The sequence below is a fragment of the Dermacentor variabilis genome, chromosome 2, assembly GCF_050947875.1.
Source record: "Dermacentor variabilis isolate Ectoservices chromosome 2, ASM5094787v1, whole genome shotgun sequence".
NCBI lineage: Eukaryota > Metazoa > Arthropoda > Arachnida > Ixodida > Ixodidae > Dermacentor > Dermacentor variabilis.
In genome coordinates, this window is record NC_134569.1 from 262,659,590 (window position 1) to 262,672,240 (window position 12,651).

Consider the following 12,651-nt stretch of genomic DNA (forward strand, 5'->3'; position numbering starts at 1 on the left):
ATAAAAGATTTTGTACGTCACATGGTTCTGACAAGTGGCTGGGAATAGCAGAACCAAACCATGTGGGAGGACATTTTCTGATGAACTTTCGCTAACAGTTGTATAAAACAGACTGTAGTGTTGTGTTCTATCTGTATTGTGCTCTTTTTGCTTTCTTATAGTGACTGATGACTGCTACTTTTCCAACACATTGACAACTGTATATGATAAAATAGAGGGTTGTGCTGTACATATATTTTGCTCCTGTAATATGTCTTTGCTCAAACTATTGCTCGTGCAGGAAGAAATACTTGAAATTAGTCGAGCGATGGAGGAAAAGGGTGAGGGAATGGAAGGGAGGAGGGATTGAAATTGTTTACTTGTATCATGCCTTGTTGAAGGCAAATCCTGTTGAAGGCTAATACACAGTGGTCCGCATAAAAGCATTGGTGCTTTCGCGGACTACAGGTTACTGTTTGTGGGACATACAAGAAATTTAAGTTTGCTACTGTACTTTTTATTTTCTCTCTTCCTATTGTTTCCCCTGTTCTCAGAGCACAGGATTGTGCAACTTGGGCAAGAGCACTGCCCAGTCCCGCTCAAAAGCACCATTGCTTTGGGGGTTGACTATATATTTGACTGTATGTTTTATGTTCTAATAAAGAAAGAAAGGAGAATTAACATTACCGAAAATACAACGCACGATATGTCAATTCCCTAGTGGAAATTCTTGTACATTTAGTTTTTGTTTCTTTTTTGCCGCGGTGCGAACAAATTTCAGCAATATGTCGCGGCAGGCCTGTCGCTGTCGATCGAGGAGACCAATGATGAGCGGCCGACGCGTAACCCCCTCTAACAGCATCGCTGGTCACAGCTGCAGTGAATCTAGCTGTCACATGACTCATTTGCCGCGGTTGTAAACACGCCCGTTAGTGTGTAGATGCCAATGCTGGCACGTTCTGCCAGCTGCGGCATGCCGCGCCCGTTTCTTCCACTAGTGTGGACGTACCTTATTCACTCGCTTCCACAAATAATTTTATAGACATTACATGAATGTGTAATCATTTAGCAGAGCACTCAATAATACTCTTTGTGTGCATTTTCTTACGCTACAGAGTAAATCCCAGTACCACACTGCGTGATGTTCATCAAAACTTTAAACCAATAAATTGGACTGAAGGAGTACTCGCTCTCCAGACCCATACCTCTTTTAAGAGAGCACAATGTCTTGTTTAGATCGCAGCAGACCGACTTAGATTAAGCGCCTATATCACACTAAATCCTGTCATACGGAAGGAGTGAACGAAATAGGAGGAACGTTGATAAGGAAACAAGCTACCAGGCAGAAATTTAGCAGCCATCCTTAAGGTATAAAGATTGTTTGGTTCGGTATCGTGGAGATATAGGTGTGCACTCTTTCGACCTAGAGCCTGGTCGACTGCATGGACGTGTCATCGCGCTCGCGGAATTGCCGCAGTAGAATCTGCTCGAGGCTGTGTCCCTGGGTCTCCGGAAGAAAGAAGTTCACCAGCATAGCACCGACAAAAGTCACGGAGCTGAAAAACCAGCCCATGCCAGAGAAGTGGTACGTCTCCCGCAAAGTGTTGAACAGCCAGGTGACGACCAGTGCGCAGACCCAGTTGAACGCAGTAGCGGCACCCAGGTAGAAGCCGCGGTTCCGACAGGGCACCAGCTCGGCTCCCAGGATCCACACCACGGGACCGAGGCCGACGGAGTAGCCTGCAATGTTGCCCGCGTACATGAACAAAGTCCGCCTATCGTCACAGCGGGAGGCACGCGGTGATGCTAAAGGGCTGCTAAATGCGGGGACGAAACACGCTGAGACCACTCAGCACAATACTCCACCGTGAACACTCCATCGATATTTCATTTGAAAGAGCGTAGGTTAGGGCGTGTTGGTTCATAACTGTGGTTTTTGAGCGCACGAAAGTGTGTTAGCGCGCCTTCAATTGATCTTTAAAAAAAAAAAGAATTCGATTTTTTAAACGTGACACAGAGGGTGGCCTGATGGAGATGATATTTTAATCTTGCAATTACAAAAAAATTTTTTTTGGCTATGCATGGTCGTTTTTCATCTTCGATATCATCCTACACGCGTCTCGTTGCTGTCTCATCTTACTAAAAATCAGTACATATGCGCATGCGTACGGTGGTGTCTGTTCCCTATATATATGTGTACCGCTTCGTGGAATAAAACAATTGTTGGAAGTTAGCACTGTGTCCGCGTCTTGCCACTGTCCTTCGTCCCCTTCGTGCGCTAAAAAACCTCAGACATTTCATTACTGCACTTTTAATAGCACAAAACAGCGACCAAGTTATTTGCAAAGCGAACGAACCTATTTTCAGTGATGGCCACATGAGGAAGCTTTACTACACTATAGCAGCAAACGAAAGCAGTTGACGTTACATGCTCCATGCTGCGCATGCGCTGTACGTAAACGGTGCCGGGCATATTACGTGCGAACGCTATTTTAAGTATTTATCGTTCAACGGCGGTCACCATGGAAGTGAGAGCCGCCTGCTTCGTAGCTGACGAGTCGTCAGCCCGCACTACGGTGCGGCTAGTTTGTTGCCCGCTAATGCTCGTAGCTGCTATATATTTGCGCAATGGGGCTTCGACAGTGACGTGCTCGTGACAAATGGGTGCTGTTTTAACGCGAGAGCGCTAAAGGCCCCGCGTCGCAAAAATTCCACTGTCGGCGGCGCTGTCCGTTAGAGGACAATCATCTCGCGACCCACGCAGGCCCTCCCTATGTGGCGCGTATACGCGTTGCTGAACTAATTGAATTTCTCAACGTAAGATGCGTCAGAACATTTGTAAAGTACGACTTACACACACAACCTACAGACGTGATAGCGTCAGGTTCTAATTTGAATATACGAGAAAACTGAGTTCTGTTACGCGGAAACTCAAACACAAACCCCAATTCCAGCTGCCGCTTGAGGTCTGTCATGGTGTGGTAGTAGCAGCGCGCCCTTTTTGGTTCCTTGCAACACCATCCAGAACGCGCTCGCCTCTGCGACTTCTCGGCAGCGGTGGCGCCCGCCGTGAGGTAGGAGTACAGGAAGCACGCCGTCGTGAATAGCGTTGGTCGGTAGCGTTTCCAGAAAGACATTGCGGTTTCATAAGCTACAGCTGCCGGGAAGAGTCAGAAGCAGTCGGGGAACTTTAAATGCTATTGCATTCCATTCTTAAAGGCGAAGCTTAAGCGTCCTCCAAGATTTTTTCGACGTACCTTCTGGATTAGCCGTGCAGCACACAGTTTGCTCATGTTTATTGTAGAGGTACTGACTGGGCGCCAAAGCATGTATGTAGTTTTTTCTTTCATTCACCCGTTTCAAAAGATGATACTTTCAAAGTCAATCCTATACGTGTTACACCCTCTCTGCCAGAACGCAGATGGGCGGTCGGTGCTCTGGACACGATGCGTGTGCACCGCGACCGAGGACGTCAACAACCTCTCGAAAGAGGTGTTCGCCTTAAATTAACTCGAACAAATGCCTAGATGACGCCGTGTATATTTGCGTTAGCGTTTCACTGCGTTACGCTAATCTATATAAATGACTATATTGTGCCGCGAACTGCAGCCTATTTCACCGATAGCGCTGGGTCACACGCTAACGCAGGCGTTTTAAGCTGTATATACGAACACTATCGATTATTTGTCAAAAATAAATTAACACTTGGCACATAAAGCAGTAAAGTAAATATAGTTGGGGTTTTAAAAGGAAAGATCGCGCTTACACTTTACCCAGAAAGCACAAGTTGCTTACTAACTAGCTCGATACAGCTTAAGCAGGCTAGAAGTAGCTAGCCCTGTGTTGAGATGTAGTTTAGACATCTTCAATACGGCTACCACTTGATGTCTTCAAACCGTACGTTTCTATCAATTATGAGAATAATTATTTAGAAGAAATGACACAATTTTGAAGACATTGCCAGGGAGAATCCAGGGCATGTTCAACGAACTGAACGGTGGGGGCGAGCATAGGGCGGCTGCTGCTGCTAAAATTACTGATTCTTTGAACCTCACAATCTGTTTGTCAAAGCTTTGCTGAATTTTATGTGTGCATGACTTCTTCAAGGCTGACTTGATGCAGTGGGTGGCTATGGCCCGCTTCACCGTTTTCGAATGAGCCGAATCGTAGGGCAACAATTTCTTTTGGGACCTTGGATTATATTGTCAGCACACGTGGTTGTCATTGAGGGTTATAGCGTTGTCAAAAAACTGGATATTTACCCGCCGTGGTTGCTCAGTGGCTATGGTGTTGGGCTGCTGAGCACGAGGTCGCGGCGTCGAATCCCGGCCACAGCGGCCGCACTTAGATGGGGGCAAAATGCGATAGCACCCGTGTTACTTAGATTTAGGTGCACGTTAAAGAACCCCAGGTGGTCGAAATTTCCGGAGTTCTCGGCTACGGCGTTCCTTATAATCAGAAAGTGGTTTTGGCACGTAAAACCATATAATTCTTTTTAACTGGGTGTTGTTATCCTTTGTTAGTTCATCAGTAAAAGTCAACCCTTCGCCAAGGCGCTGAAAGATGCGTAGCATAACCTGCGATGGGCGTCGTCCTACTGGGAGCTGCTTCGCCTTTTTAAAAGTGCAAAAAGAAAATCGTGAACATAACGAAACACAGCAACAACCTGGTCACGGTCGATCCCTTCACTCACCGCTCTGTCAAATTCCGATTAAAAATTTTGCACAAGATAGGAGCAACACAGGAACCTATGCACCTATTCTTCTTCGAAGTGGACGAAGGCAGAGTTGAGGTAAAAGTCCAAGCAACGCTAAAAACCTATCGACACTCAACCCAGCAGAATTATGAAAAGACACTTCGCCATTACCTTCAATGCATTTTCGAACAAACGGTGTTGCTTCTGTCTTGTGCAAAACTTTTTTATTTTGCCGTGCACAAGAAGAAACGCAATGTTCCCCGGCAAATGACTTGTTACATTTCTCGGAATGGGCACCTCTAGTGTATCGCGCCGCGGAAACAAAAGTTAGCGCTTCGCGTCAGCTGACGCTAAGCACAAAGAGTACAAAGCAACAACAGTGTGCTTCTCCCTTCCCGAAGCGTCTGACATACGTAGGGACGAAGAGCCGATTCAAATGAAGTTACATTCATTGATTCCTTGTCCCGTTTGTTGCGATGTTTTTGTTATTAGCCGAGGTTCTTAGCATCACATAACAGAAAATAGCCCGTCAGCAAACTCATCTGATCGCACGGGATCACAGACCTGAACGACCCACCTAGGGGAACTTGCGCAAATCAGCTGCGAGAGGGGGAAAAAAACTTCCACGCACGTGACGTCACCGAAGGTAGCGGCGCTCGGGCTAGTCGTGAAAACAGCTTATGCCGTTCTGCTCGGCTCGTGTGGGAGGTCATGTGATCTGCTGTGCACGCCAGCGCAATGGGCGAGCAAGCGAAGGCGAGCCGACAAGGCTGCTCTGCTTTCCCACAAGCTTGATGTGCGCTGTTTTCGCGAGCGGCCAGCGCAGAAGGTCACGTGGACTTGCATACGTTACAAATTGTGGTGTCGTAGAACATAATATTTGGGGTTTTACGTTCCAAAACCACTTTCTGATTATGAGGCATGCCGTAGGGGAGGACTCCGGAAATTTTGACCACCTGGGGTTCTTTAACGTGCACCTAAATCTAAGCACACGGGTGTTTTCGCATTACGCCCCCATCGAAATGTGGCCGCCGTGGCCGGGATTCGATCCCGCGACCTCGTGCTCAGCAGCCCAACACCACAGCCAGTGAGCAACCACGGCGGGTGTCGTAGAACATAGGTACTGGATGCACGATTAACTTCTGTCGGGGCAATGAGCAGCATGCCTACCGATAACGTAGAGTCCCAGGAAAACGATGGGCATGCGATCGCTGGTCACGATGCCGCGCGAAGCGTCTCCGCTGCCAGCCACCTGGTGCAGTGCGCCGATGCTCACCATGGAGAAGACGCACACCATAGAGGATATGGTGAGCAGGCGACGTCGACCCACCACGTCCATCAGGGAGACCGACGCCAAGGTAGCCGCCACCTGTATTTTACCACAACCAAGCAGCAGACCGCAGTTCTTGCAAAAAATGATCGGTCAGCTGTTTACGCGCACACAGCTGCTTTCACTGAGGCATGCCAAATGGCAAAATTGCTAGCCACCTCGGAGCAGAAAGAATGTATGAAACAAAAATGTCATGATATCACAAATTTCAAAGATTTAAGTCTCAAAGCTGAAGGTGTTCGTCCCGTTTCGAGATGTAACTCGAAACAACGGTTTTCCTGGCGGTAGCTTAAATATTAGGTAGCCGGGAGACTAGCAGAGCAAGGCTTTCGTCAACTCGAATGGGTCCCTGGATATGGCGGTCATATACACACCGCAACACCACTCCATGGCTACGTAAGCTGTGCGGCGGACCTGCGTGGCGGCTGCCAATTGTGGCGTTGCGCTGCCGACTGGGAGGCCGCAAGTTCGATCCCGACCTCGGCGTTCTGATGTAAGCGATATTGCTCGTGCACCAATAGCTGCAGCTGTATTAGCTTCTACCTCAATACTTCATGAGAAAGAAGATTATCCATCAAGAAAGAGGCCAGGCAGGGCGACACAATCTCTCCAAACCTATTTATTCATGGCATGCTTATTTCAAAGAAGCATTCCGTCAATTAGACTGGGAAGGTTAGGAGTGAGCATCAAGAGCGAACAAACCTAGGCTTCCAGACGAGGTTGTCCCATAGGGCGTTGCGCGGGACGAACGCCAACAAGTTATTGCGGAACCGAGAAAGCGTGAGGGCGGAAAATTATTGTGCAGAAGACGAAGGCAACGCTTGATAGCCTGGGAACAAGAATTTGTGGTCGGCCGTCAGCCTCTAGATTCTCTAAAGGAGTATGAGAGGCAAATTGACAGAATAGGTTGGGGGTGCATACGGCAGGCCCCCATTGCCAGATCCTGACTATTCTCCATTCATCTGGCGTCGAACTGGGAGTATCCGGACAACCACTCGGGGCCCGACGTAATTGCGAACCGACATCGTTCGCTTGATGGTCCGGAAACATGAGCGTCTAACGCCTTTAGCACACGTGCATCCATCTTTTTACCACACTTAAAAATTGACGCTACTGGAAATTAAAAGGAATACTAAAAGCATAGTTTAATTCTTCGCCAGTGAACTAGATGGCGCAACAGGTCCGAAAAGTGTCGGTTGTTCCACATTTTCGCGCGCGGCCAGCGGGTCGCCGGCCTCATATTGACACGTGCACTTGCCTATCTTTATCGGGCGACCCAGTTTCGCCGCCTAACAAATGTTATCGCACAGCGCGGGACGCGCCTGCATGTATTGTAAGTTTCTGGAATGTTATCGATGCTTCTATCCGCTTACTGTTGTCGCCGAACCTTGTGTTATCTGATTTCATCGCGTGACACGAATGGTGCAGGACTTTCTGGAAGACACGCGGGTCCCAGCGATTATTCGGGAACGTTCGACGACTGCTGTTTAAAAGCCGACGCGCTTGACCCGCTGATCAGATTTTGACGATCGGCAACTGTGTTGGCCGTCGTCGCCGTTCTTTAAGTGTAGCCTGTTTTTGTGGGCACAGGTTCACCCAATAAAAGTTAGTTTCGTCTTTCACAGTATTGCTACTGTGTTCGTCATACGTCACTCCACGTGACAATATATAAAGGGTGAGTACGTCGCTGTGTCCCCGCATGGAGACAAGGATCAAAACAACGTTTATTCAGTTAAAGAGCTCTCAGTATTGAATAACTGTTTTTCAGAAGAAGCAGCTGTTTCTTTACGAAAGAAAAACAAGTTGTTTTAACTGTTCGGAATAATATAGGCTACTGAGAAAAAAACAACGAGCAGCTACAAACCAGAGCTTCTGTAAAATGTGGAGTCGTCCAGCTTATCTATTTCTTCAGTAGTGTTTCGCTGCTACGTATCAGATTGCCTTCATTATGTTTATTTAGGTCTAGAATATTAGCCGTACCAGTGTGCAGTGACTCTTCAACTTCGATGAAAAAAAATTCGCAGTTGCGCCCGAAACGCAAAGCACCGATAGCGATAGCAAACTACTAGGTAGCTGTACGAACGAAGAATAGTGGTTTTATCGGCTGCATAGACTTGTAAACGTTCGCTTACTAAATAAATTAACAATGCTAGGATATGTTAGCGCGAGTCAATTAGGACGTAGACAGACACACAGATACGGCGCTGTCCTTGCGTATCTGCTTCTTTCTACGTACTCGTTCAGTCGCGCTTGCCCATTCTACCATAGGTTCAAACCAACTAGCCCGTCAACGTGTTTTAACTAAATTAACCAGCACGGTGTCACGCGCGCACAGGTGACATGAACACATCTCGCTCAATGAGAGCGGAAACTGTGCGGGAAAACGCTGGAGTTCGGAATCGCGGCATTAGCCGCGAGCCACTTGACCTCCGCAGATCTGTCGCTTCAACGCGTTGAAAGCACAGAGCATACAAAGCTACCGGCACTACGCTACTCTGCACACATCGCAAATCGCTTTGAAGATTAGGCCATAAAGAAATTTAACAAGAGCGGACACTCCCATAGAGCCAAGCGGCCGAATCGACTGTAACGCACCAAGCGGATGGCATTAACACCTTGGGTTTTCAGCGCGCGCTTTTTGAACGCCAGTTGGTACACGCCATGCCGGCTCCGCTGATCGGCGCGGCGTTTATTATTTTTCGCTTCTACTGCTGAACCACGCGCGGCCTTTGCGCGGGATCATTTTATTATGTGGCGAAAATGATTGCTCTCGATCTTTACAAGCCTACACTGCATCCATGTCCCGTGCCATTTCATAAAGAAAACGCAACACTTATTCTGAAATGATGAAATGTTTATTTTGCTCTATAGAAATGCTCGTTCCGGGCTTCTTGCGCATTCATCGAATGTTGTGACACCACGCAAGCAGCAGTTGTTGGCGTACGAAGCTCCACCGGATGGCGTCAGCTGAAAAAGAGTAAATTACAAGCATGTATCATTTCGGTATGTTGACCTAACAGGAATATTGCGTGTAGAGGCGAAACGTGCGTAAGTGGTGAATAAGCGGCATTACAGATAAATTCACTTTTACATACATTTCGTAGCAACTAGACTTTCCCCCACACAATACCATAGAATCTGAAGAAAACCGATTTTAAATCATCCCTCCCTTCGCGGGCATAATTTCTTGTACTTTAAGAGCACAAATACACGGGTGACTGCGCGTTTCCAGAACAACTTGGCCTCAGTCGACGCTATGGTACGCCTAATGCACAGAGGTGGCTAACACAGGCTCTCACCCAGACCATGTTACACGGTCGCAGAATTCCGGCTAGTCGCACTCAAGACAGATTCGTGGGTGCAAAGCCCGTATTCAGTCGCTCAGAAGACAGAAATGTCAAGTTCTTGAGCACCTCGGCGTTATCATTTACGCATCCTGCCGGCGCAAGCGACACACTCCCGTGTTATCACTCTCGGCAATCGCTCGTCGTATTTTCGACAAGCGTGAGTACCGAAATAAGGTATATGTTGGTGCAGGGCCATAAAAAGCGTCAGAAACTTGTCCCACTAAAATTCAGTACACGCAAATCTAACTCACCACGGCCGGCTTACTCTTTTTGCTAATAGCTTCACAACCCCACGCGCGGCGAGCATGCCTCAAAAGTATCCCAAAAAGTTACGAAATGAATTACAATAATTTTTGGGGCCAGAGAATGCGTCACGAACTTCTCCCAGTAAGATTCAGTACACGCGAAACTAACTGCGGCACACAGCCGAGCTGCTTTTCGCCAACTGTGCCACTAGGCCGAGCGCGGCCACTGTGCTTGAAAAGTATGCCAAAAAGTAGCGAAATTAGTTACAATAATGTCTAGGATCAGAGAAAGCGCGAAAACTTGTCCCGGTAAGATTCAGTACACGCGAAACCGTCACACGGCCGAGGTGCTTTTCGTCACAAAGCCAGGTGCGGCGAGTGTGCCCAAAAACTACTGAAATAAGTTATAATAATACTTGGGCCCATAGAAAGCGTCGCGAACATCTCCCAGTACGAGTAATTATTTTAAATTAACTATGCCTGGACGGCGGAGCTGTTTTTCGATAACTGCGTCGCTATATAGGTTCAGTTTTGTGCAGTATAAGCCTAAATGTGCTCGATGTGCGTCGCAGACTGCCAAACGAAATTGCTCACCTTGCTGTAGTCCAGTAGTGCAACGGCGCCGTGTCGAAATGCAGACGGAACGCAAGAGAACGCCGGGAGTCCGACAAACGGGCTGCATCCAAAAGAGACGGGTCGCGGCGAGCTCAACACGCGCAGCCGGCCTCGCCCGCTTCAGTGGAATGTCTGGCATTGGTCTGGCGAATGACGCATGCATATGGCGCGTCTGGCGTGCCGCTAGCTTGTTGCTAGGTGACGCAAGAAAAATAAGTCGCGAAGTGTAAGTTAATTTATACGCAAAACATTGTAGCTTTAGCGGGAAAAAAAAACAAATAAAACGTTATATGTATGTTCATTTCACATTCTTTTTTTTCCGATGCTCGCGACATAGAGTTTCTCACTACATTACCTAGAGGGAAATCTGGCGCTGCTGCGCTGTGGTATGCATGAGAATGCCGGTATATTGTGGATTCGGATTGGCATCGTTCTCGTAGAGACAGGACACCTTGAAGACGCGCTTGGCAAGTACCGTTCCGTCTGTCACAATGATTCATTTTCTACTGGAACAGCACGTAAAAAGCTGTTTTAGCTTTATTATTACGCGAAAACATGTTTTGTTTAACTATGAGAACTTGTTATTGTATGTACGACTACATGTTACGTAAGAAGTATCAGCGGGCCGCTAAAGTTAGAGGACAGACGACAAGGTTCGCGCTCGCTTTGAAACAGTTGGTCGTCTGTTCTTGCCTTTCTTCGCTTGGTCATGCATCGTGGGTGAGTAAAGATGTAACATGCGTGAATGGAAACATTTTATGAAGATTTTACTTTGAGAACGCGTTATTTGTGTAGCCATATCCACGTTTTAGACGAAGCCTCTTACAACACCAGCCAACACGAGCCTCGCAGACACATATACCGTCATTCCCATGACGGCACGGTGCTCCCTTAAGAAACTCCCATAGACGGTGGCGCCAGATTACCCTCTAGGTGTTATAGTGAGAAACTCTATGGCTCGCGATAACTAAGGGATGGAGTTGACACTAGGCGTGACGTGTTTCCTGTTGCCAGTTTTTTGCCGAGTCTCTTTGAAGTTCTCTCTCTATGGTGAGGCCAGGCCCCGAACACTCTCAAGTTTAACAAATGGCCACAGAGGGCGAAAAAATCCACTGCGCAGCGCTGCTAAAGAAACAGGCATAGCACACCAATTAAAAATTTTCCCCATTGGGCGCATTATCTCCCGCTAGAGGCGCCGTAGTAAGCGCAATTTTAACTTACAAACTTTCTTTAACAATAACTGACGCGTTTTTATTACATGACAAAGAGCACAAAATTATCATTCATAATTTACATTGTACTCTTTATTACCAACTTTGTTGTTTTTTGCCATTTTAAACGCAAAATAGCGCTCAGCAACATCGACCTCCCACGTGACCTCTGCCTGGATTAAAAATTTTTACCGGTATGTTTGCGTTCCCGCAGGTACGGATTCTTTGATTCGTACATCGGTTGGTTATTTTGTGCTAAAACCAGTTTATTACGCTTCGATATCTGGCGTTATTTAACTTGGGGTGTAAGCCCGAAAGCTAGGTTTCAGTCGTGAGCCGGGTGGAACACGTCTGCATCGAAATGGGAGTCGGGTCCTGCTGCGACTAGGGACAGCCATACCGGTGAGTCGTTTAACATCCCTGCTTCAATCGCTATGTAATTTATTCGCCTCGTTAACTTACAGGCACAGGCAAGTTAACGAACTAGATGCTGCATTACATATCGGTAGTCAGGACCCTCCGTTGCTGTTTCCCAAATAAGCTTTCAGTTGCGAGGCCATCATTATACACACATTCACGAAAGAGAAAGCGATTTCGGAACGCGCGTCACATTTTTCATCTCTTTGTAGCCGTAGCCATGGGTGACTGAGTAGCCTTATTTCCTTTTTTTTTCGGGTCCGCCGGCAACTTCTTTTGTTCACAGAACCGAATAACCCTTTGATAAACTGAAGCTAATGTATTGAATTTATTGTATTAAACAGTTGCACGCATGATAATTCATCCATATTTCGTACCTGTTGGTTCCAAATGTTCTTGCTGTTCAGTTTCGGTTACCTCAGGACATTTTTGCAGCAGTGAAGCGGTGAACCACGTTCATTCACAAAAAGAATGCATCATTTCAAATAGCTTCATGTCTTTCATCTATTTGCTTGTGAAACCAACAGTGTGATCTCTTTTAGCCTATAAACGACCGCACAAATTATCTCATTTGTGATCTTAGTAATACTTAAGTGTGTTGACATGCATTGTAGTGATGCAGACATCAATTTTACGGAGATTAAAAATATTTATTTACCGTGCTGCTTAAGCACCTTTGAACAAACAGTCTACATTAGCATGTGTTCTGTAGTCACAAACCATTAAAATGTATATGTCGCACCTTTTCGCATTTTGTATTGCAAAATTGGGCTTATTAAGTTTCCTATGCAGTCAAAATTTCTGTTCCAGA

General features: G+C 46.8%; 1 protein-coding gene across 1 annotated transcript; it reads right to left on the reverse strand.

The window, feature by feature from the left end:
• Window positions 1–1,402: 1,402 nt before the first annotated feature.
• LOC142570779 (facilitated trehalose transporter Tret1-like) lies at window positions 1,403–6,040 on the reverse strand. The gene is made up of 2 exons (XM_075679112.1): window positions 5,846–6,040; window positions 1,403–1,719 (listed from the first exon to the last, which is right to left on the reverse strand). The coding sequence occupies exons 1-2, from the start codon at window positions 6,012–6,014 to the stop codon at window positions 1,403–1,405; spliced, it is 486 nt and encodes a 161-aa protein (XP_075535227.1). The 5' UTR covers window positions 6,015–6,040.
• Window positions 6,041–12,651: the final 6,611 nt, after the last annotated feature.